The following is a 23559-nucleotide window of genomic DNA, read 5'->3' on the forward strand; positions in this document are numbered from 1 at the left end:
TAGTATTCCTGAGGTCTCTAGATTTCCTTCTCAGAGATAAACACTCTTGTCAGTTTCTTATGTTCCTTTCCATATTTTATAGATTCACAGCATCATATATGCATGTGTCCTGCAGATGGCCAGAATGAACAAATTAGTTTTGGAAGGAGTACAGGAGGAATGATATTTGAAAGCAAGCATGGTGAAACTTTGCCTTACGTGGTTGAGCCTGTTATCAGGAGGACCCAAACAAAGTAGAGGTTCTGTGAAAAAGAGGAAGACTCTCAAGCAATGGATTGACCTCGAATTGACAATGTGTTTATAACGAGGGGGCTTCAAAAAGTTTGTGGGAAAATTCCATTGTCTTGCAATTTCATTTTCCTATCAACTTTGTGAAGCCCCCTGGCAGCAGTGATCATGAGGATGGTGCAGGACTGGGCATGTTTTGTTCTGGTGCACATAGAGGCACTGAGTCAGAACTGACTGGATGCCCTTTAATGACCACCACCACGGGAGTCGGCACCTATCAGCTCAGATATGTGCAATCATCTTTCTTCCTCCTTCCACACATATCATGGCATGCTATATACAAGATGGACTTCATAGGGTTTTTTCCCCCAAATTTATCTTTTATTTGGGAATAATTTTAGATTTACTAATGAGATTCTTGTACTATAGACCTTTTATCCAGCTTCCTCTAATGTTAACATTGTACATAATCATAGTACCATATTAAAAGCAAGAAATTAACAATGAAACAATACTATTAACTAAATTGCAGACTTTCTTCTGGTTCTACCAGTTTTTCCATTAATGTCTTCTTCATTTCAGGATCCAACATCTTTTTCCATCTAGGATATCTCATTACATTTGGCATAGTCCTTTTTTCACTTAAAATGTTTCTTGCGAGTTGCGTGGTTGCTGTTACCTGCCGGGCCCTCCCGTGCTGCTGCTCCTGCTCTGTGCCTTTCTTACCGACCTGTCCCGCTGGGCTGCCGGCCAGATGGCTCACAAGCAAATATACTATTCGGACAAGTACTTCGATGAACATTACGAGTACCGGCATGTGATGTTGCCCAGAGAACTTTCCAAACAAGTACCCAAAACCCATCTAATGTCCGAAGAGGAGTGGAGGAGACTTGGTGTTCAACAAAGTCTAGGCTGGGTACATTACACGATTCATGAGCCAGAACCACATATTCTTCTCTTTAGACGACCGCTTCCAAAAGAACAACAAAAATGAAGATTATATAGGGATGTTCAATTAAATCTTCAAGTTTAATGTTTATGTGTATATATGGTGTAGTATTCAGTGAATACTTGAAAGATGTACAAATCTTCTGTCCACACCTGTGCATGAGCTGTATTCTCCACAGCAACAAAGCTCAGTTAAATGTAACTGCAAATAGATTACTATAAGGTGTTTAAGACACAATTTCCTTAGTTTTTTTGAGTATAAGTAAATTGCCTGTTGAATTTTTACCTTGTTACTTTTGTTTATAATAAAGTTTCTGCGTTTCATTTGTTAAAAAAAAATGTTTCTTGCAGATTGACTTTTATTAGTTAATATGCAGCTGCTTTATTCTCTGGAAGGACTATAAACTGAATCCCTAGAAACTAAATGATTATGTGCGTTTAAAAATTACTAAGGCCCCTTCCCCCAAGGAAATTCCTAGGCCCTTCTAACCCAATTCCCTGTGACTTCAGTAGAGCAAGTTTCTTTGAAGTCCCAGTACCAGGATTGGCAACCAAATGAAGATAATAGAGGTATTCTATTTTTTTCACACTTCAAAAGGATATATATATTTTAGTTCTGGCACAAATACACATAGCTCGGTATGAGTTACATGATTACTGTACTGTGACCCACGTACTTGTATATATTTGGTTTCTCTAGGCCCACTAGGGGGCTCTGCTAGAAGATTTTTTAGAATTTTCTATCAGTTCACACAGGGAAACGATGTTTTGGGATGATATTTTCGAATCCTGAACTCTTAGGATTTGGAAGAGTTCATTTAATCCAGCCTTCCTTGCTTTGCAGAGGATGAAACCTGGTTGATGAAGAGATTATAGGTTAATATGAGGAGAGCTGGAATAAAAAAGTCTCTGGGCCATTCAAGAAACCCCCCTCGGCTATATGATTCACCTCTAGCGAGGCTCTCCTTTTTGGCTCCCAACTTTGTAATAGCTTATGCAAATGTCATTGAGTGTGTTTGTGAGTTAAAAAAATTTTTTTTATAACAGAGTACTTTACTTATCGGTTAGGTGAAGGAAGTGTATGAATATAAACTCCTAAATGAACACCTTTTATTATTCATTCCAAACTGCTTTATTCAAAGTACTTCTCAGCATCAAAACTATTTTATTTACTCTAAATTTTAGAAACCACTTTTCAATTGCCTTTCAAACTTCCTTTCCATTTAAAACGTTTGACCGAATCTTCATTCATTCATTCATGAATCGGGCGCTGTCCTCAGTGTTTCCCTCCAGGAGTTTCCTTCTTGGGTTTCCACTTTAATTTCATAAACGTTAGGGAGCTTGGTGCCTGAACCATCAGTACCAACATCATCTGGGAATTTTTCAGAAATGCAAATGATCGGGCTCACCCCCAGGCTCTAGGGATGGGGGCCAGCAACCTGCGTTTTAACAAGCTCTCCAAGGGACTCTGATTCACACTCAAGTTTGAAAACCACCTTTTTAGTTCCACAGCTCGGTATTAATTATGTAGCCGATCAAAAAGATAAGTCTGTGCTAGTTTAGGTTCTGCTGTGCATTACCCTGAACAACAAAAAATAAGTGAAAAAAACCCACCAGAAAGAACTCAACATCTGCTTCTAAGCTCACCTCAGGCCTTTCCATGGAGTATCCATCTCAAATGCACTCGTGGGACCATCCTTAAAGGGATAATTTCTAGTACCGATGGGAATCGGAGTGGCACCTTATGCTGTGCCTGATTTTAGAACAAAAAGGACCGCAGTGGATTTTCTGAAACGGGAACTGGGCAGGACTGAGTTGCAGGATCTAGTGTTTTCATAGGCGAGATGCACCGGCCAAGGGATGGTGTGGGTCCGGGGCTCCTGGTCTGGGTCAAACTGAGTGAGGGTCGGAGGACTGGTCCAGTAGGCCCCGGCGGGCCGGGCGCGGTGCAGCGTGGCGGAGGCACAGCAAGAGACCCGAGGCCGGCCCCACCCTCCCGGGCGCAGACGCCGGCGGGCGGAGTCACGCGGGGCGGAGTCGTGCGGGGGAGACGCGCGGGGCGGAGTCGCGCGGAGAGACGCACGGGGCGGAGTCACGCGGGGAGACGCGCGGCGCGGCAGCGCGGCGGAGGTACAGCGGGGGCTACAACGGGAGCGGCTGCGCCGCCCGGCCGGGTCACTCTCTGCGCATGCGCGGACCCGGCGCCATTTTGGTGGCCGGGCGCGGAGGTGATTCCACACTGGGGCGAGCGCGGCGGCCGAGGTGGCAGTGGCAGCATTCGTGTGCTCGGGTCTGAATCGCCGAAGGAGGAGGCAGTGGAGGAAGAGGTGGCGGCGGTGGCGTTAGTCGTAGCGGTGGCGGAGGAGGCGGGTACGAATCAGCTGCGGGCGGAGACATGGCCAACATCGCGGTGCAGCGAATCAAGCGGGAGTTCAAGGAAGTGCTGAAGAGCGAGGAGGTCAGAAATGAACTCCCGGCCATCCCCCACCTCCGCCCGGGGTGGGAGGGCCCTTGCAGCGGCGACCCCGAGGTCCCCGGTCACCCCGGGGTGGCCCGCCCCGCGGCCGCCTTCCTGCCGGTGGGGAGGCAGCCTCCTCCCCTCCTCCTCCCTGTCCCCTCCCTGGGCCCTGGGATGGACGATCTTGCCGGCGGGAGATCTGGGGAGGAACACGTTTGGGGGAGCAGGCTGGGGAAGAAGTGCACTTCTCGGAGGGGGCGAGCCCTAGTCGGGTCCCCGAGGCGGTGGCCGCGACTGGGAGTGTGGCTGCTGATGGGGACGGTGCAGGCCGGGCCGGAGAAAACCCGGGAAGTGGCCGCGGGGGCGGGGGAAGGGGAAGGTGGTAACTGGATCCGCCGGGCGCTGGGCTGCTCAGAGGCCCCCGCATTTCGGGGTATCCTGGGTTCTTGGCTGTCAGGCCTTCCCTGCCCTGCCCTTCCGGAGCGAGGCACGAGACCGCCTAGGTATGGATGAAAGGAGAAAGAAAGCCCTGCAGAGTTGCTCCCTCTCGGCTGGGTGCTGGGAGAGGAGGGGGAGACGTAATGGTTTACTATCTTATTGGTGTGTGTGGGGGCGGGGGAAGTGTAAGGAAATTAACCCGAGCTGGGGAAGCAATCCCACGTGAGATCATCAGCACACTCCCACGTACCCCCGATTTCTGGACCTCTTTATCGACTATTGACAGCTCAAGTCTCCGACTAGGTCGATGGGAGGTGTTCGCGTTATGCCCGGCATTTAAATATTTTAACTGGGAACCGATAGTAGGGTGTGTGAGTAAGCTTGTTTCAAAATACTGTTGACAAGTTACAGAGCAGTCTCTTCTAAGACAATACCTCTGTTGACTCAGGTGGTGCTGTACCATGAAACTTCATTATGATGTCCCTCATAGTTAACCTGAATCTTACTTTTGAAAAATAGCCCTATTCGCAACATGAGATTGCAGAAACAAACAAAGCAAGGAAACCCATGGGATTTCACCAGGCTAATAGGTTGGTGTCTCTCTTTATTAAGGTGAGTAGAAGGTGGTTTATCAAGACACAAATCGCAAGTGATTAAACACACAAAACAGCAAAACTATGATCTCAAGCTATTTTTGAGTCTGATCGATTTTTAGGTTCTTTCGTGCTGCTTACACTTACTTGTATAAGAGATTGAAAACGTTAGTGATTTGACTCAACACTTGACAGTGGCTAAATTTTTCATACTGTAAAACCCACAAAATTATCAGGTTGTGTTATCAGGTGAATTTAACAATGGAAGATTAAAAAGTAATACTTAAAATGATTATTTTTTTCTAGATGGCACTACCATTTGCTGAGTATATCATTGGTAATTTTTTGTTTTCTTAATGTTGATACTTCAACACTAGTAATGAGTTTGGGAAGTAGGCATTGTAAGTATATGGTAAGTTATTGATGGAGGCAGAAAGCACTTGGGCTTTATATGTGTCAGAGTCTCCAATAGTCATCTGTCTTTCCGTGTAGCCATGGGGGGGATGATTATTATTTGAAATTATTCATCAGTGGCAAGTGCTAGCCAATTCTCTGAATGTGGCAAGTGTATAAGTAATGATCTGTTTTACAGAGCATGTGTATGAACTCTGGTCTCAATTTGCTCAAGTGTCAAAACCGTGAATGGAAGAATGACTTGGTATTTTTGTAGTACAGTGCAGATATAGTCATAAATGTCTGTACTGCTGTTTAGTGCAACAGTGATTGGGATTTCTTACTTAATAAGATGTATTCCGAGCTACTTCGTATACACTAATGAAAAATTGCAGCTAATAATTGTTACCAGCAGGCTAAACATACTCTTTTGTAGTAGGGATGTACATGCCCGAAACAAAATACACTTCACTATAATCCTCTTAGTATTTAGGTTGCCAGAAATCCTTATATTGCAATAATAATGACTACTTTTAAAATAATACTGCTCTTTTATAGGTGAGGGCTGATGAAACCTTACTTCAAGTAAGTGTCATAGTATTTCAAAGGAAGAAGCAGGAAATGCAGACAGACAAGCTATTTTTTCTGAAAACAGTATCCTTAAAAATCAAAGTATCCTTAAAAAACTTCTTTCAGAAAAGTACATTGCAAAGAACATTTAGGAAAGGGTCAGGCGATTTAATCTAGGACTAAATATAACCAACAAATAGCTTTACTTTCACCATCTTTTTATGTGATTATCAACTCACTGAGGGACTTCCAAACTCAGCGCCATCGAGGTGATTCTGCCTCAGTAACTCTAGGCCAGAGTAGAGAGCTGGCCCTATGTGTTTCCAAGATTTACAGCAGTAGAAAACCTCATCTTTTATGGATGGAGTAGCTGGTAGGTTAGAACTATTGTTAGCAACCCAACTCATAACCCACTGTGCCACCAAAGTGTATTTCCTTTATATTTTCTAAGTGAGCACAGTGTTGTGAGTAGCTCCTAAAGTAATCAGGTATTTATTATGCCATTTTGTGCAAATAGCTTAATTTATCAAAGTTCATTTCATATACTCATGTTTAAAGATTTATTTTCTTTTATGGGTAAAGATAACTGGAATTCTGGTCTTAAGACTTTTAAACAGTTATTCTTAAGAGTGTGTTTTTAAATTAAACTATAACCTCCGAGATTACTTTTTAAAAAGCAAGATGCAAAATAGTATGTAAGAGACCATTTGTATCCAAAGAATCCAAAGGGGTTTCTTGAGACGTTGGTAACATTGGTTGCCTCTTGGGACTGCCCTGTAACATTGAAGAACTAACCCTAAAGTCAGGTCCAACCCACCAGCCAGCCACCCTGTGGAGAGCACTGAAGCTGTCTGTTTCTGGGCAAGATTTATAGCCTCAGAAACCTCATACTTGATGGCAGTGGGTTTGGCTTTGTGCTTTTTCTGGATTGTAATTGGATGTTTGGGGCATAAAGATGGCTTGAATTTTAAATCATGCTATGTTATGTACATGAAATAAACTAGGACCACGTAGACTTTTTTATTAATCTAAGAGTGGAAATTTACTTTTTAATTTATCTTTTTATAACAAAGTATTAATTATTAAATCTTAGCATAAATTAGGTAGCTTAAAGTTAAAGATTCAAAATTGATTGAAAGTGAAATTTATAGTAGGTTTGAGTTATTGTATAAGTTAGATTTCTTAGGTGAATTGTTAGTTGTGAGGACTTAATAAAAGTATTGAGGTTATTTGCTACCAATTATTGCTGCTAACAGCTAAACTGCTAATTCATTTATACATTGATGCTAATTCTTAACAGATCAACGGATTGAGGTGGTGTTTCTTAGATGAGAAAGCCCAAAGAGGTGAAATAAGTTAAATTGTCTGCAAACATAATATTGGGATTTTGATCTTGGTCTGTTTCCACGCTGTCATGGCTTGCCAATGATAAGCATGCTTTAATTATTTAAAAATAATGTAACTAGTTTGTATTACTGGTTGAAGGATTTAAACACAACTGTAACGATAAAATAATGGTGCCTGTAATTAACTTAATGCAAGATTTACTTGTATTTCAGTATGTAAAACATTTTAAAATGTGAAGAACAATGAAATCACCCTCTACTCAACACACGTACATACACAAAAATAAGACACCAGCCTCACTGCTGTAAAGTCGATTTTTACTCAGTGATGCTTTACAAGGTTTCCAAGGCTGTAAAATCTTTACAGAAGGGAACAGGCTCACCTTTCTCCCTTGGTTCGTCTCAGTCTGAAATCTGTTGAACATCATAGTAACAGTATTGAGCCTGGGTCTCTGGCATGGGAAGGTGAGAATTATGTGTTTGATTGCCAAGTGAAAGGTTGGAGCATAGATTCCCAAAGTGTTCAGGAAAAAAAATTAGTCCCCCCCCCCCCCTCCCCGCAACAAAAACTGTTTGTACTATTGTCCATAATCAAGGATAAAGTGCAGGTATCTGCTTTTGCAGCTCTCCTGAACTGACTTGGCACCCCTCAGGGGACACCCGCTTTGGGAAACCTGGGGTGGAGTTTCAAGCCCACCCAGAGGTGTCTCAGAAGAAAGGCCTTCCCATACATTAGCCCCAGGGGGCACGGTTCCACTCTGCCACACATGGGACTGCCCCGATGGTAACGTAAGAACAGTAACATTCATATTCTCAAATAACAAAGTCTAGATAAGGGTATGGAAGTGCCCGCTTAATGTTGTTTTTTTTTTTTTTGTGGCATATTTACAGCCAACTATACAATGTCTTGGTAGCACAGATTAATTTTGAGTATGTTTAAACAAAAGATAAAAATATAATGATTCATTTGCTCACTGGAAGGTTTTTAAAAGATGCCTTTTATAATACTAGTTCAAAATAAGTATCAATAAATGAATGGATAACCAAATGTAGTATAAACAAACAATGGAATATCACAAACACTGGAATGTTATTCAGCCATAAAGAAATGAAGTTCTGGTATATGCTACATGAGTGAATCATTAAAATATTTGGTATCTAGAGGAAGCAAATTTATAGAGACAGAAAGTAGCATTAATCATTACCAGGGGTTGGAAGATGGAAAATGAGTAGTTTCTGTTATGGGTAATAAAAAAGTTGGGAATATATAAAGAAGGGCTGCCTGGGTTTTTTGTTTGTTTGTTTGTTTGTGTGTTTTCCACTCCCTTCCCTCCAAAGAATCTCTAAAAATGTAATATGTTAAAATATATTGAACTTTGTAGCTGAAAAAGACTAGATCTGGTCTATACGCTTCTGTTGTGATAAGTAAACAAAGTCCTGGAGAGATTGGGTGTTGCTCAGAGGCAGAGCTATTTTAATGGTGAACCCAGGCTTTTTGTGCATGATTCTGCTCCATATTATCATTGTGAATATTCTGTAAGAAGTCCTTTTAATTTAAAAAATACCATAAAAACAAAATACTTAACTAAGCACCAAAAAGGGTGACCGTATTTGTACATAGTGCTTTTCCTCTCTCTAATGGTGTGGGAACTTTCACTTGCCAGGAGGCAAAGCTCTCTAGCTTCTGAAGCACATTATAGTAAATTTAGCTTCCTGATTAAGTGTGTGGGCTTTGGAATTAGATTATTTTTGAGTCTTGACTATTCTAACTACCTGGAAGAACTGACTCCAGATCTCAATCTTGTGGAAAGATTGTGAATGAGAGTCTTCACAGGCTTAGAGCATTGCCCGAGACATTCAGTAAACGGAGAGTTGGTAGATAATAAAAATGATTAAGCTGTGCTTTCATATCTGCTTTTTATTATTCTTGGATTGTAAAGCCTCCCTCATCAGTGGTTCAGTGATGAAGGAAACTGGTCTTCAGATCAGGGGCTGTAGCACTCTGAAAACATCCACCATGGACTGCTGGCCGAGAAGGGATGGAAAGAAAAAGGAACCTTATGCTCAAGTTGATTGTTATTCTCTCTTTAGGAGACATTGTACGTTGGAGAAAAGCTTGAGTTAAAAGGTGCCATTTATACGTGAAAAGGAGGTTTTGCATTTTAAAATTAATAAAGTTAGCTTTCATATATATAGAGTTAAGGGAATTTAGGACCCTGGTCCCTTTGAACCGAACGAAGGAATCTAGATTCTTAACCTACAGTCTGTCATTGCGCCTTAAAAATTAGGGATTGACTGCTCCGTCAAGTGAGGTGTATTCTTCTGTAATTCTGGTCAGGTGTATGAATTTCATTTTATTCCAAACCCCTTCCCCTTTCTCCCTGTAGGTTTTTGCTTTCAACTGCATATTTAAAATAAACTACCTTTAGCTGAATGTCTGCTATATGGCATTGTAGATATATGACAGCTTTATGAAATTTGTTATTCATGTTTTACAGATAAGAAAATCACAGTCCAAAAATTAACTTGCTTATGAACTTAGTGGAAGAAGGACTTGGAACTGTCTCTGACACTAGAACATCACCATTATTACCTTAGTTCCACTCACATCCCTGCTTACTCTGCACCCATTCTATTTCAAGGCTTTAAAAGTATATGTATGAAATATTTTTACACCTAGAAGTACATAAGAGTATGTGAGAACATTTGTATATGTGACCCAGAAATAAAACATCCAATTGCAGTTTGGGTGGTGTTAGTCACCTTGGATCTGTTTGCATAATTGGTTCTGTGGGCAGGATTCGTTAGAGGACCCTGACAGCACAGTATTTTGTGAATTTTGTCTTTTTACTTTTAATACTTTGAACAAAGGTTTGTATTTTTATTAATTTGTGGACATTCTTTAATTTTTTCCATCTTCCATTATGTGGCTTGATTCCTATCTCTACTGTATCTTTTGTCTTACCAAGAGACATTATTATGTGATCTTATTAAGGAACCCTGGGCGAGGGGGAGGGGGGGGCTTTTTTTTTTTTTTTAAGAAAGGGAAAAAAAGAAAGAACTGATGCCCGGGGCTTAGGTGGAGAGTAGATGTTTTGAGAATGATGAGGACAGTGAGTGTACAAATGTGCTTTACACAATTGATGTATGTATGGACTGTGATAAGAGTTGTATGAGCCCCTAATAAAATGATTTAAAAACAAAAAGGAAAAAAAATAGTTCTAGTGGTGTAGTGGTTACATGTTGGCCTGTGCTGGGTTGGGCTCCACAAGGTTGGCAGTTCAAAACCACCAGCTACTCCTTGGGTGAAAGATGGAGCTTTCTACTTTAAGATCTATTAAAGTTACAGTCTCGGAAATCCACAGGGACATGGCATTTGCTAGATGTTATTGTGTGCCATCAAGTTGGTTCTGATTCATGGTGACTCTATATGACAATGTCTGTCTGCCCCATGGGGTTTCCTCCGCTGAAATTTTCCTAGGAGCATATCACTAGGTCTTTCCCCCATGGTACCACTGGTAGGTTAGAACCTCCAACCCTTCAAATTAGGATCCAATGCTTGTCCACTGTGTTGCCAGGGCTCCTCGTCATACAGGTACTTTCCTACATCTGATTCTAATCCATTCCTTAACTTGTACGCTTAAGCTTGCTTCTCTTTCTACCATATATTGCAGCTGTTCTTCAGGAATCACTAGTATCTTTCAAATTGTCAAATTCAGAGAAACTTCTCAGGTATTAATTTTAAATACCTTTAGCATTTTCATTTATAGCTTCAGAATTTTCTTTCATTAGTTACTCTGGGGTACTGCTTTTGTTTTTTCCTTTGGGCTCATTACTAGGCTTTATAAATTGTTTACACAGATTTCACCCATATTCATTTATCTCCTGGATCTATTACCTCATTTTCATCTTTATTCCCCCAATTTTCATCCTTTTTGATGTCATCCTAGAATCAGTTTTCTTTTTTTTTAATTAAAAAAAATTTTTTTAGAATCAGTTTTCATCTCTCAGGTAGACTATTAGATTAGTTTTTACTGCTTATTTATGTTTTCTTCTCTGCCTTCAATGTCAGTGTACTCTTATTCAACCCTCATGGTGCCACTAGGTTTTTCATTTTTATTAAATTTTATATTATTTTGTTAATACAGAGAAACAGACCAATTCAACAGTTTCTGCATTACAAGTCAGTGACATCACATGTTTTTGTGTTGTGCAACCCATTCTCACCTCTTCTGAACTCTCATTAACATAAATGCATCCTCTCTGTGGTTCCTGTATAATCTTTAGAGTTGCAGTTGTCAGTTTTATTCTATTAGTTTGTAAAAGAACTCAAGGCGAAACAAAAACTAGTTAAACTCAACTATTAAGAATTGTTTGGTATAAGAGGATAATGTGGATATTTTTAATTTAAGATTTAAAGATTATGTCAGGAAGATGATTTCAGAAAGTTAACAGCCCTCCATGGCTCTAGAAAGTCTACAGAGTCGATGAGATTTTGAAATTCTGTTCTCTACTTTCCCTTTTTGATCAGGATCCGTTGGAGTCTTTGATCAATGTGTTCAATAAGGTAGTCAGGCACCTATCTAGTTCTGCTGGACTTAGGGCAAGAGAGGTAGTTGTTTATGGAGGCAATTAGCCACATATTCCATTTCTTCCCCGTATCCCCAACTCTTCTTCCTCTATTTTTCAGATGAATAAAGACCTTGGATAGTCGCTTGCAAGCTTTTAAGACCCAAGAACTATGTAATGATCTAGACAGTAGACTAGATGAACTAAATATTTTTTTTTAGGCCAGTTAACTGGGCTGTCCCGTAAAACTTTGCTTCTAAACCAAGGAACTAAAGTCCCACATGCTGTTTAGTTTTGCATAAGCATCTTGTTTTTGTCCTTGTAAAAATAGCCATCACACAAATTTTGGCAGTTCAACTTTTTACAGGTGTACAATTTATTGACAGCAGTTATAATAATTAAATATGCAACCCTATCTTTTGATTAATGTGCTTTTTCTACTAGCTGCCCTCCTGCCCCTGGTAACCACTAATAAATACACTTTGGTCTATACATCCCCCCCTCCCCCTTTTTGGGGGCTTTTTTAAATGTAATTGAGGTCATACAATATTTTCCTATTTGTACTTGATTTATTTTCGCAGCATAATGTTTTCAGGTTCAATTCATACCATAGCATATATCAGTCTTGATACCAATTATATAACATTTTGTTTATCCATTCGTCTGTTGATGGCATTTAGGTTGTTTCTACCTTTTAACTCTTGTGAATAGTGCTGTAATGAATGTTAGTGTACAAATCTTTTTAGTCTGTGTTTGAAAGTCTTTGGGGGTACATACCTGGGAATGGAATTGCTGGGTCATATGATAGTTCTAGTTTGTTTTTGAGGACCTCTGTGTTTCATAACTGCTGTTAACATTGTGCATTTTCATGAGCAGTAGATGTGGGTTCCAATTATCTCACATCCTCCTCATCAACATTTGTTATTTTATGCTTTTTAAAATCCTAGCCCTCCTAGTGGGAGTGTGTATGATGTTCTCTTGTGGTTTTGATTTGCATCTCTGATAGCTAATAACACTGAACATCTTCTCCATGTGTTTAGCAGCCGTTTGAATATCTTCTTTGGGGAATATCTCTTCAAGTCCTTTCCTCATTTTATAATTGGACTATTTGACTTGATGCTAGAGTTCCAGATTACCCATTCGCAGGTTTATTCCAAACAAAACATGTTTAACTTTGTCTCTGAGATCAAGGAATAGCTGCAGACAAGGTGTCTCAGTAATTCTCTTAGGCTCAATAAACTAACAACACAAACTAGTAACCCTATGGGACAGGGTAGACCTACCCCTGTGGGCTTCTGAGACTAATTTTTTATGGGAGTAGAAAGCCTCATCTTTCTACTGAAGAACTTGTTTTGAACTGTTAACGTTGTGAAGAGCACCCATGTGTGGAACTCATCACGGCTCCTAGTCTTCTTACTAGGGTGACTTCAAAAAGAGGCCAATTGGAACAGTGGCTGGTGAGAATGCTCTTTTGGGCCAGTTCAGTTCAAGGCCAGCCCCAAAGGTTCTGGCAACTGTGGTTTGGGACTTCATAGGGGTAATCATCATCGCTTTCTTGAAGGACATGGGGTGATCACAAGGACTTACTAAAAAGAATTTATAAGAAAATTTAAAAGTGCATTGGTGAGGAAAAATAAAAAGGCCAAGAAGTTGCACTGAAGTTTCCTCCCGCACAGCAGTGCTCCTGCTATTTATCTGTTGGAATGCAGGAGGAAAGACCCAGTTTCTGCTCTCCCAGGCAGATTGACCGTTAGGTGCTGTTGGGTCGGTTCTGAATCAGGATTGTAAGTATGTGGCATGGCCTGGTCCTGTGCCATCTCACAGTTGTTCTTCTTGAACGTACTGTTGCCACCACTGGGTCAGCCGATCTCAATGAGGGTCTTTCTCACTCCGACCCTCTGCCACGCATGATGTCCTTTTCCATGGATTGGTCCCTCTTCATGCTTACATGTTCCATTTCATTTTGATGGCTTTCAGTGCAGCCTAGAAGACTGGGACAGTTCCCCTTTGTCACATGAGGTAGATAGAACCAAAATCACGTGAACATCCCGAACAGCAACAAAAACAGTAACCTGGTCGGACAGAGTAGAGCTGCCCCGAAAGTTTCCTATGCTATAAATCTCAGACATTGCACTACCAAGCCACCGAGATTATTTGATGGCTGTTTGATTTTTAGGAACTCCTGTTAGAAACCTGGCTTTAGGGCAGGCCTGTCTTGCCGTTCATCATTTCATTCTTTAGTGGGGCCAGGATCTCATATAGGGTGAGCAGAATAATGTGAAGTTACTGAATAGGCTTTGGTGGCTCTATTGGTAAAAACCAAAACCTAACTCACTGCCGTCAAGTCGATGCCAACTCAGCAGCCCTTAGGACAGGATAGGACTATCCCTGTGAATTTCTGAGACGAACTTTTTTTTACAGGAGTAGAAAGCCCTATTTTTGTCTCTTGGAGTGGCTGGTGGTTTTAAGATCCCAGCTTTGCAGGTCACAGCCTAACAAGTAACCACTATACCCACCAGAACTCCTTTATTGGTAAAGGGACCAGGCATTTAGTTGGTGCGGCATGTAGTGAGAGGACTTTTGGATAAAAGCAAGTCTGAGTCTGCTAGCACTGCCCTTTATGTTACTGCTAGAGAATAATGCAGTTTTGATTTTCAAATATAACTGAGAGGGCTTGTTTGAAATTAATTGGCCCCAGGATCTAGTATTTTATGAAACATGTCAGTGCATCTTGATAGTAAATTGGATGTTGAGTATGAAAGATGATACCCACTCCTGCTTGTTTCATCTCACTGGTTCTTTGCAGTCCTTTAAGGACCATGCAGTTTGTTTGGGTGTGATCTTGCTAATCTATTCTAGAAATCCTACCTTTAATGGGCTTAAAAAACTTCTGTTTTATTGGCTTACTCTAAAAACACTTGTCTGTGGGAAGTTTAGCTCTTAAACTTCTTTTAATAAACTTTGTAGCTCTGCCTTCTGTTGTCTGATAGTACCTTGTTCTGATTAGCTGATGTTTGATATTGTTATTGTACTAGCATATTCCGTTTCTCATATGGTGGTTGACTGGGTTCTCAAGCTCTCATTGTAAAACTTCTTTTAAAGAAGTATGCATAAAGTATGCAATGATTTATGCCTTTGCAATAAGGAATTTGGTGCAGCGTCCTTTCTTTTTCTTCCCCTCTTGTGTTCCGTTTAGTTGAGCCTCAGTACACCCAGGAAGGTTTGCAGCCAGCTACTTCGTACATCCTCCACCATTTTGGATATCCAATTTTAAACTTGTCCCATTACCTGTCCCAATAATACATTACTCTGAAGAAACCAGAATGCTCTTTGATGTGAAGACTCTTCATTCCAGTTGGAACTTTGGCTATCTGCAAACTATAAGCATTCTAGTTTAGAGCAGGCCATCCATAAAAACTGCAACAAAGTACACTAGCTCGCAGGATCAACATTTTTTTTTTCATTTGGTTGTGTCTTGTCTACTTTTAGCAAAGCATATCAAGTATATACTGAGTGCTGGTTTAAAAGTTCTGTATAATCATAATGTCAACATTTTACATAGGTAAATTTTTTTAGATTTAACAATATATTTTATTAGTGTCTTTATCAAAATTGCCTGATGAATCCCATATTTTCTGTTTTTTTTCCTTTTATTGAGGGCTCATATCTGTTATCACAATCCATACATTCATCTAGGGTGTCAAGCACATTTGCACATATGCTACCATCCTCATTTTCAAAGCTTTCTCTTCCCACTTGAGTCCCTGATATCAGCGCCCCATTTCTTCCCCCTCCCTCCCCCACTCGTCCTCCCTCACGAACACTTGATAAGTTATAGCTTATTATTTTCATATCTTATATCATCTCTGTCGCTCCTCACCCACTTTTCCGTTATCCCTCTGGGAGAGGGTTCTAGGTTGCTCCTTGTGATCGATTCCCCCATTCTCCTCCCACCCTCCCCTAATCCTCCTGGTATCTCTACTACTCTCATTGTTGGCCCTGAGGGGTTTATCTAGCCTGGATTCCCTGTGTTGTGGGCTCTTAATCTGTAGCAGTGTGCATGTTCTGGTCCAATCCGATTTGTAATGTAGAATTGAGGTCATGATAGTGGGGTGAAGGATGCACCAAAGAACTAGAGGAAAGTTGTGTGTTTTATCGGTGCTATACTGCACCCTGACTGGCTCATCTCTTCCCTCTGACTCCTCTGTTAGGGGATGTCCAATTGTCTACAGATGGGCATTGGGTCTCTTACTCCATGCCCCTTCTTCCCTCCTCCCTCCCAATTCACATTGGGTATGGTTTTGTTCTGGGTCTTAGATGATCACACAGGCTGGTGTGCTTTCCATGTATGTGCAGCTTAATTTCAGTAAATGCCTTCTGCTTACCAAATTTGTGGATGAATTAATGGTATAAAATGAGAATGTGTTTTTAAAATAAACTTTCTCCAGTATACTTTTTTCTTTAAAGAAAAGTTATAACACACTGTATAGTTAAAAAGAAATTCTTAATTCAAAAATAAGAGAAACCATCTTAATTTTAACATTTTGGTGCAGGTTTGTTTTTTTTTAACGCGCATATTTGATACACACAAAATATCAGGCAAATGTAAGTTATAAAGTATAATATAATGACCATCTATTGCCTATCATTAAACTTGAAACTAGAACAATAGCAGTGCTTTTTGCATCTCCTTCTCCAGAGGTAAGTCCTGTCCTGAAATTTGAGTTGTGCTCTTCACTCACTGCCATCGAGTCGTTCGTTTTTGACTCTGCGACCTGGAGGGCAGATTAGAACTGCCTCGGTGGGTTTCTGGAAGGAACCAACTCTTTGTGGGAGTAGGTCAGTGATGTCATCTTGTCTGCTTTTGAACTATTTGAAAGAATACTCTAGAGCTGGCTTTTACTCTTTGTGCTGCCTGCCCTGCCCCGCCCCTCATTTAGCATTGTTCCAGGAGTTGCCCATTGTTTCCTTTGTGTATAGCTGTATGTTTTTGTATAGGACAAACCATAGTTTCATGTATCCATCTGTTAGACTTTATATTTTTATGGTGTGTGTGTGGTTTTTTTTTTTACTGGCATAAATGTGCAAGAATTTCTCTTGAGCATACACAAAAAATGGTATTAGTAGGTCATCATTGGGTGTACTGATGAACGTTTAGTGTGTTTATTTTGTTTTTATGAGGTGTGAGTCCTTGAGGGCCTATTGTACTGATTTATTAATTTCCCAGTGCATGTAAGGTGGGTACTTGCTTTCCTGGACAAATGTAAGGGTTTTCTTAAGTTCTGGAGAGTTCAGCCACAGCCAATATAAAAGGTAAATTACCTCTTACTCTACTTCTGAGAGGAGGAAGGGTTGGATATGTTACTAAAAAAGATTGCAGATAAAAATTGGGCTTCTGATTCACATAAGTGTTGGTGCTAGTGATAGGTTGTGAATCACTTGACTCTCCAAACCAAAAATTGGGAAATAAGGTGGTGGGTGGGTAAGGGAAGCTCAGCTGAAACCTGACCACCACAGATGACGAGGTTGGTCTTGGAAATACTGGTAGAGTATTTTTCCACATCACAGCCACTTGAAAGTTACCACAGTACAATAGGCTGACAGTAGTGGAATAAATTATATAGAAGATTAATTGGTTACTTTTGTCTGGTGTTCAGAAGGTTTTAGATTAAATGGAGATTGGAATAATAAAGCTATGTCTCCAAGGGAAGAATATTCCAGATTAGAGGAAACAGTTAATGGAAAGGCCCAAAATTGGAAATAAATTTGGTGTGTTTGGAGAACTAAAATGATGTTATTGTTACTCTAGAGGGTTGTGAACAAAGGGTGGGAAGAGTAGAGTGCAAACACCTAATTTCTTGTTATCCACTAGATAGATGGAGTTGCTAATTTCTGAGATGAAAAAAAAAATGAGGGAAGGAACAAATTGGAAGCTTGGGGCAACTTCAAGAATTTTGCTTTTGTCTGTGATAGATTTTTTAGTTGAATCTATGGGTCTGGAGGTAAGGTTTGGAGAGATTTGGACAGCTTATGATATATAAGGAGATTCCAAAAGTTTGTGGGGAAAGTGAAATTAAAAGATCGTGGCATTTTTCCTCAAAATTTTTGAAGCCACCTGCTATTTAAAGCCCTAGACTGGATGACTTAACTCTTGGAGAATTTGATTAGGAAGGGGGGTGGGGCTCAAGGACAGTTTTTGTTCTGAGTCCCTAACCCAGTTTAAAGTTGAACCAAAGAGAGTTAATTAAAAATTGTTAGCTCAGTGAGTTATTAGGAAGGCTGGAGAGAGTGGTATCATTAAAGCCAAGAGAAGACTGCTTCAAGAAGATCAGAGTGAGTCAACTTGTCATTTTTTGCAGAAGGGAAGAAGCAAGCATTATATATATACTGTAAGTGGTCCAGTGGTGACCTTGACCAGCACATTCTCTGGAATGGTGCAGCTAGAAGCCTGGTTGGAATGGGTTATTGCTAAAGGAATGCGAGATGACAAGATGACAGCTGTGACCAGTTCTGTGCGTTTGCTTTGAGGGAAGATAGAAAAGTGAACATAGCTGGAGAGGAGTATGACTTGACAAACTTAAAATACGTATACTAGATATGCTGGTGTATACGCAGCTTTCCAGCACACTTTACCAAAAATAATTTTAAAAATCATTTTATTTGGGGGCTTGTACAACTCTTATCATAATCCATCCATCCATCCATTGTGTCAAGCACATTTGTACATTTGTTCCCAGCACATTTTTAATGCAGCTTTTGTGGTAAAATTAGGTGCCTCGGCAGATATTCGGGTCGGCTTATACTCGAGTATAAATGGTACATATTCTGATATATTTTTTAACATATTTCAGGAGAAATTTGTTATGTTGGAGAGAAGGAAAGTAATCGAAGGTATAAGTCCTCAAGAAGAACAGAGGGAATAGAATACAGCATTGTTAGAGAAATTGGTCTTAATAGAAGCTGTTAGGTGCTGTCAAGTTCATTCGGACTCTTAACAACTCTGTGTCCAACAGAACTAAACACCCCTGGGCCCTGTGCCATCCCACAATTGTTTGTATGTTTGAACCCATTCGTGGCAGCCGCTGGGTCAGTCCATCTCATCCGGGGTCTCCTCTTTTTCATTGCCCTTCTACTTTACCAAGCATAATGTCCTTCACCCAGGGTCTTGTCTCTCCTGATAACATGTTCAAAGTATGTGAGATAAATTCTCTCCATCCTTGCCCTGGTGGCATAGTGATTACACAGGCTGCTAACTGCAAAGTCAACAGTTTGAAACCATCAGCTTCTTTTTGGGAGAAAGACAGGGCTTTTTACACCTGGAAACAGTTACTGAGATAAGGGCAGTTGTACCCTGTCCTATAGGACAATTCTGTCCACTGAGCATAGATTTCCACTGAGCATAGATTTAAGTGCATGAATTTGGGAATTTTGAACATAGGAAGACACAGAGATTTCTTTTTGAAATGTTTTCTTGAATTATGAGTTAAAAGTTATTGGAACATGAAGATACAAAAGAAGAGCACAGGAGTTTTAAAGAAAGTGAAAAGTTGTGGGGTAGCCATTGTATAATAGAATTGTTAGATAATGTGCCTATTTTGGATTAGTGGTTTTTTTTATTTATTTTTTTGTGGTTTTTTTTATTATTATTATTTTTTTTTTTAGTGGTCTTAAATTTAACATGACACCAGTTAATGATAGTTTTCCTCCAGCAATGATTAGCAGCTTGGGACAGACACAGAAGCTTATTATTTGGGGAATGATTTTGTAACTAGTTGGGACTCTGCCTTGTAGATACCATGAAGGAAGAAAATATTAGTATTTTCAAGAGAGAGAGAATGTCTGAGACAAGTAAAGACAGTACGGTGATTCATGCTTGAGAAATGGTGAGGTTTCAAAGAAATCAGTTGTCTCCTCTCTTTTATGATAATTTAGAAAGGTATAAAAAGTAAGCCACAATTTTGTTGGCCACAGGTAGCTAATGTTGACATTTCATCCTTTTTCTTTTTACCAAACCAGGATCTTTTAAAACATTTTATTAGGGGCTCAATCCATACACACATCAATTGTGTAAAGCGCATTTGTACATCATTCTCAAAACATTTTCTCTCCACTTAAACCCCCGACATTAGGTCCTCATTTTTCCCCTCCCTCCCCGCTCCCCCCTCCCTCATGAGCCCTTGATAGTTTATAAATGGGTATTTTGTCATATCTTGCCCTGTCCGACGTCTCCCTTCACCCACTTTTCGCCAAACCAGGATCTTATATGGACACTATTTTTCTTCTTTTTTCCCCTTTCATTATACCTTGTGTTTTCCTTAATGACATTGGTCGTTCTTTTTTAATGACTTTGCTGCTTGAGCTATTCAGTCACCATTCCTTCCTTGAACATTTAAGTTTCCAATTACTACATAACCCTGGTAGTGGTTACAAGTTGGGCTGTGATCCATGTGGTCAGCTGTTTGAAACTACCAGCAGCTTCTTGGGAGAAAAGATTAGGCTTTCTACTCCATTTAACAGCTATCAGCTTGGAAACCCAAAGTGCGATTGCGGCGAGTCAGCATTGGCTTGATAGCAGTAAATTCAGTTTTGGTTTGGTATTACATACTGTTCATAGAATATCATTAAGAAACTTTATCTGAGTTTATTTCCCTAACATTTGGGAGGAAGAGGGGGAGAAAAATAACTGGTTCAGAATACCTGAACTTTTATGTTCTTAATTACCTTAGCACTGACAATGTACCAATGTATGAAGCTGCGTATTTTTTTGAAGTGCCCTATTTTATCATATTCTCACCATTAATATAATCTTTAAAACATAAATGCTAAATTGGAAAAACCAGCTGTTCCATTCCCCCCCCCGTTCCATTTTTATTAAAATGTTAAGTGGAAAGTTTGAAAATAGCTCACTACTTAAGTTAACATTTTGTCCACATATGTCCACATATGCTTGATACAATCGACGTATGGATTGTTATAAGACCTGTAAGAGCCCCCAATAACGTGATATTTTTAATAAGTAAAAAATAAAGAAAAAAAGAATTTTACCATTTTGCTGAGGGTTGGAGTTATAATTCACTACCCAAAATTTTAGCTTGCATCTCTTAAAAGCAACCTCCTTTTTAAAATATTATCATATTATTTAGTTAAGAAAAATTAAGTCTTTTGAAACCATCTAACATTCAAATTCATGTTTATAGTTCCCCAGTTAACCAAAATACTGTTTTGGTTTTTTAAATAATGTCTTTTATAGCTATTTTTTAAGTCACTGCCTACCCAAAGTTTACATATTGCATTCAGATACGTATTTTTGTCTTTTAAATTTTTATCCTAATTCTCCACATACATTTTCATTGATTCTTGGAAAGTCTTAGGGTTTGGCTTAGTATTTTCTGATTCTTATTCTTTAACTTGTATTTTCTATCAATTGAGAGGTTAGATGAACGATTTAATAAGATTAAAGTTTAAAACATTATTTCCAAGAGGACTCTCAGGGTAATGTTTACTCCCTAATCATATTGTGAGCTTGGACTGTCTAATTAATTTGTATTTAGTGCTACCCTAGAACTCTACCATAGTGTTTCCAAAACTCTAAATCAGGGGTCCTCAAACTTTTAAAACAGGGGGCCAGTTCACTGTCCCTCAGACCCGTTGGAACAAATTCCTATGCACACTACACATATCTTATTTTGAAGTAAAAAAACAAACCGGCCATAAACACTTGGCAGGCCGGATAAATGTCCTTGGTGGGCTGCATGTGGCCTGCGGGCTGTAGTTTGACGACGCCAGCTCTAAATCTTTACAGAAGCAGACTGCTGTGTCTTTTTTCCTGTAGGTGACAGGTGGGTTCAAACTGCCAACCTTTTGGTTAGCTGCATAGCACTTAACGACTGTATCACCAGGCTTAGTAGATAACTTAGGCTGAGTTCTCTAGAAAAGTAAAAGCCAATGGTGTATGCATGTGTGTGTGCATGTGCATGCATGTGCACACATGCAGAAGATCTTTAGCTCCTAGGAATGGCTCATACTGTTGTAGAGACTGGCAAGTCCCAAATCCATGGTTCTGGTGTCAGACTCGAGGCACCTCCTGACTCACAGAGGTGTAGGAAGCAGCTAAGGTGGCAGATCACTGGCTCATAGACCGGAGAGACTGCCAAACCTCAGGACCTACAGGCAGTACTCTAGGCCATTGGCTCAAGTCCTAAGAACTGTAGGTTAGATAGTTATGAACCCAATGGAGAATCTAGAATGAGCAAAAGCCAGAAGCCCCCTTAAAATTGATTGACTCATCCTATCAGATCACATCATGAAGATGATGATATATATAGAATCTGTATCACAAAAGGGAGGGGATACCATTACATAACAGCTAAACTGCATAGTTACATAAGTGACAAACCACTGAGAATTGTTGCCCAGCCAAGTTGACACATAGCCTTAACCATCACCCCCCCCAAAAAAAAAAACAAACAAACAAACCCTGCCATGGACAGTAAGCATCTAAAATCAAGTTGTTTTACTGGTTAGTGTTGCTATTTTATAATTTCTTTGAACGTGGTAACTTAACAGATCTCTTTGTAAAAGTGTGGTCATGCCCCATTCCTCCCCCGCCCCACCCCCCTTTGTGAGCACTCCTCTGGGTGAGTTCAAACCAGCAAAAATCGTCTTCTTATACCATTTATTTTTAAAATTACGAATAAATAATTTTGTAGTGGGGAAATGAGTTATGAAGATCTGTAGATAACTTTAAAAGCATCGATGTGCTGTGTTGACTGTAAAACTATGATATGCTCTGCAAACCTTCACCTAGTTCACAATAACAAGTTAACAAAGAGCATTGGTGATTTATAAAAACCTGAGTAATTTTGTTCGTTTAATTAAGAAATCTTAGGAAAGAAGTGGAAGCCCATAGTCACATTGTGGCTTCTTAATAGATCGGTGAAAGTCTGATGTTTCCAATTTTCTTCTTAATATTATTTATCCTTATATATACAAAGTATTTTTTACCATTGCTGATTTTTTCCTTTTTTTTTTTTTTTTACCCATTCTAAAATTATACTCTTATATTCTACTGCAAAGTACCAATGATGATAAAATTTTAGGCCATGGGGAGAAAACATTTTAACATTTTTGAGTAAATAAATACTTGGAGAAAACAATATAATAAAGCCAAATGTAGAAAGGGTTATGAAATAATATTAATTAGCATGTTTTCGATACATGTAAAAGTAGATATTTTAATCCTAAACTTTCACTACAACTTACTGTGTATACTCGAGTGTGAGCCAACCCGAATATCAGCTGAGGCACCTAATTTTACCACAAACACTGCATTAAAAATTGCTGAAAAACTCGTCTTATACATGAGTATATATGGTAATAAGATGTCATATGGCATCTTTAAAATGTGGTGTTTAACATTTATGTATTATTTCTGTACCAAATAGTCCATATTAAAACTTTAGTATATGAAAAGAGTAAAATTGTTATCTTCTGTAGTGAGGAACACTGGGTGGAGATGGGGAGCCAAGAACCTTAAAACTGTAGTACTTAACACTCTTTCATCCATTAAATAAGCTTAAGAATGTGGCCCAAAAGTAAATATTCTTTAAATCGTATACAGCTTTTTTTCTCTAAGGTATTAGAATAGATTGTGTCAATTAGGTGAACTGTGGAATCTAACATAAAAAAGTGAAGACAAAATTAATATAAGAAGCTAACATTTTAAAAATTCTGCCAAGTGGAGAATTTACCTTATTAGGAATACAGAGCAGTAAGACAGTAGTATAGGTTTAAAATTTTAAATGGAGCGCTCATTTGTAGGCAAGCATTGGTGAATGTTCATGTGAATCCGACAAGAGGGCTTTCTAAATTATTTAAGGCAACTGATTGTGGACTCAGTGATGTTATAAATGTAGAAGTATTATTCGAAGTGTTGACTGCAAAATGAGTAGACAGATAAATTTAAAACAGAAATCTTTAGAAACGTGAGGGTTTTAAGGAAAATCACCTTTCTTTC

General features: G+C 39.5%; 2 protein-coding genes across 3 annotated transcripts in view; both read left to right on the forward strand.

Moving 5' to 3' along the window:
- The first annotated feature begins 930 nt into the window (after positions 1 to 930).
- On the forward strand, positions 931 to 1345 carry LOC115873335 (cyclin-dependent kinases regulatory subunit 2-like). The gene has a single exon (XM_045284008.1). The coding sequence runs from the start codon at positions 983 to 985 to the stop codon at positions 1220 to 1222; it is 240 nt and encodes a 79-aa protein (XP_045139943.1). The 5' UTR covers positions 931 to 982; the 3' UTR covers positions 1223 to 1345.
- A 2038-nt stretch (positions 1346 to 3383) lies between these two features.
- The window catches only part of UBE2K (ubiquitin conjugating enzyme E2 K), a 47168-nt gene continuing 26992 nt past the window's right edge, over positions 3384 to 23559 (forward strand). The window contains exons 1-2 of one of the 2 annotated variants that reach the window (XM_045284007.1): positions 3384 to 3634; positions 4592 to 4684. In XM_045284007.1, coding sequence (XP_045139942.1) covers positions 3572 to 3634; positions 4592 to 4684 — 156 coding nt within the window. In that variant the 5' untranslated portion in view covers positions 3384 to 3571. The remainder of the gene's footprint in view (positions 3635 to 4591; positions 4685 to 23559) is intronic. The other variant, XM_004703158.3, reaches the window with a different exon arrangement.

The sequence above is a fragment of the Echinops telfairi genome, unplaced genomic scaffold (genome assembly GCF_000313985.2).
Source record: "Echinops telfairi isolate 266 unplaced genomic scaffold, ASM31398v2 ScPeMD7_7468;HRSCAF=8506_0, whole genome shotgun sequence".
NCBI lineage: Eukaryota > Metazoa > Chordata > Mammalia > Afrosoricida > Tenrecidae > Echinops > Echinops telfairi.

Excerpts from the sequence above, each read along its gene's own strand:
- LOC115873335 (XM_045284008.1), top strand. The coding sequence starts at position 983 with ATGGCTCACAAGCAAATATACTATTCGGACAAGTACTTCGATGAACAT.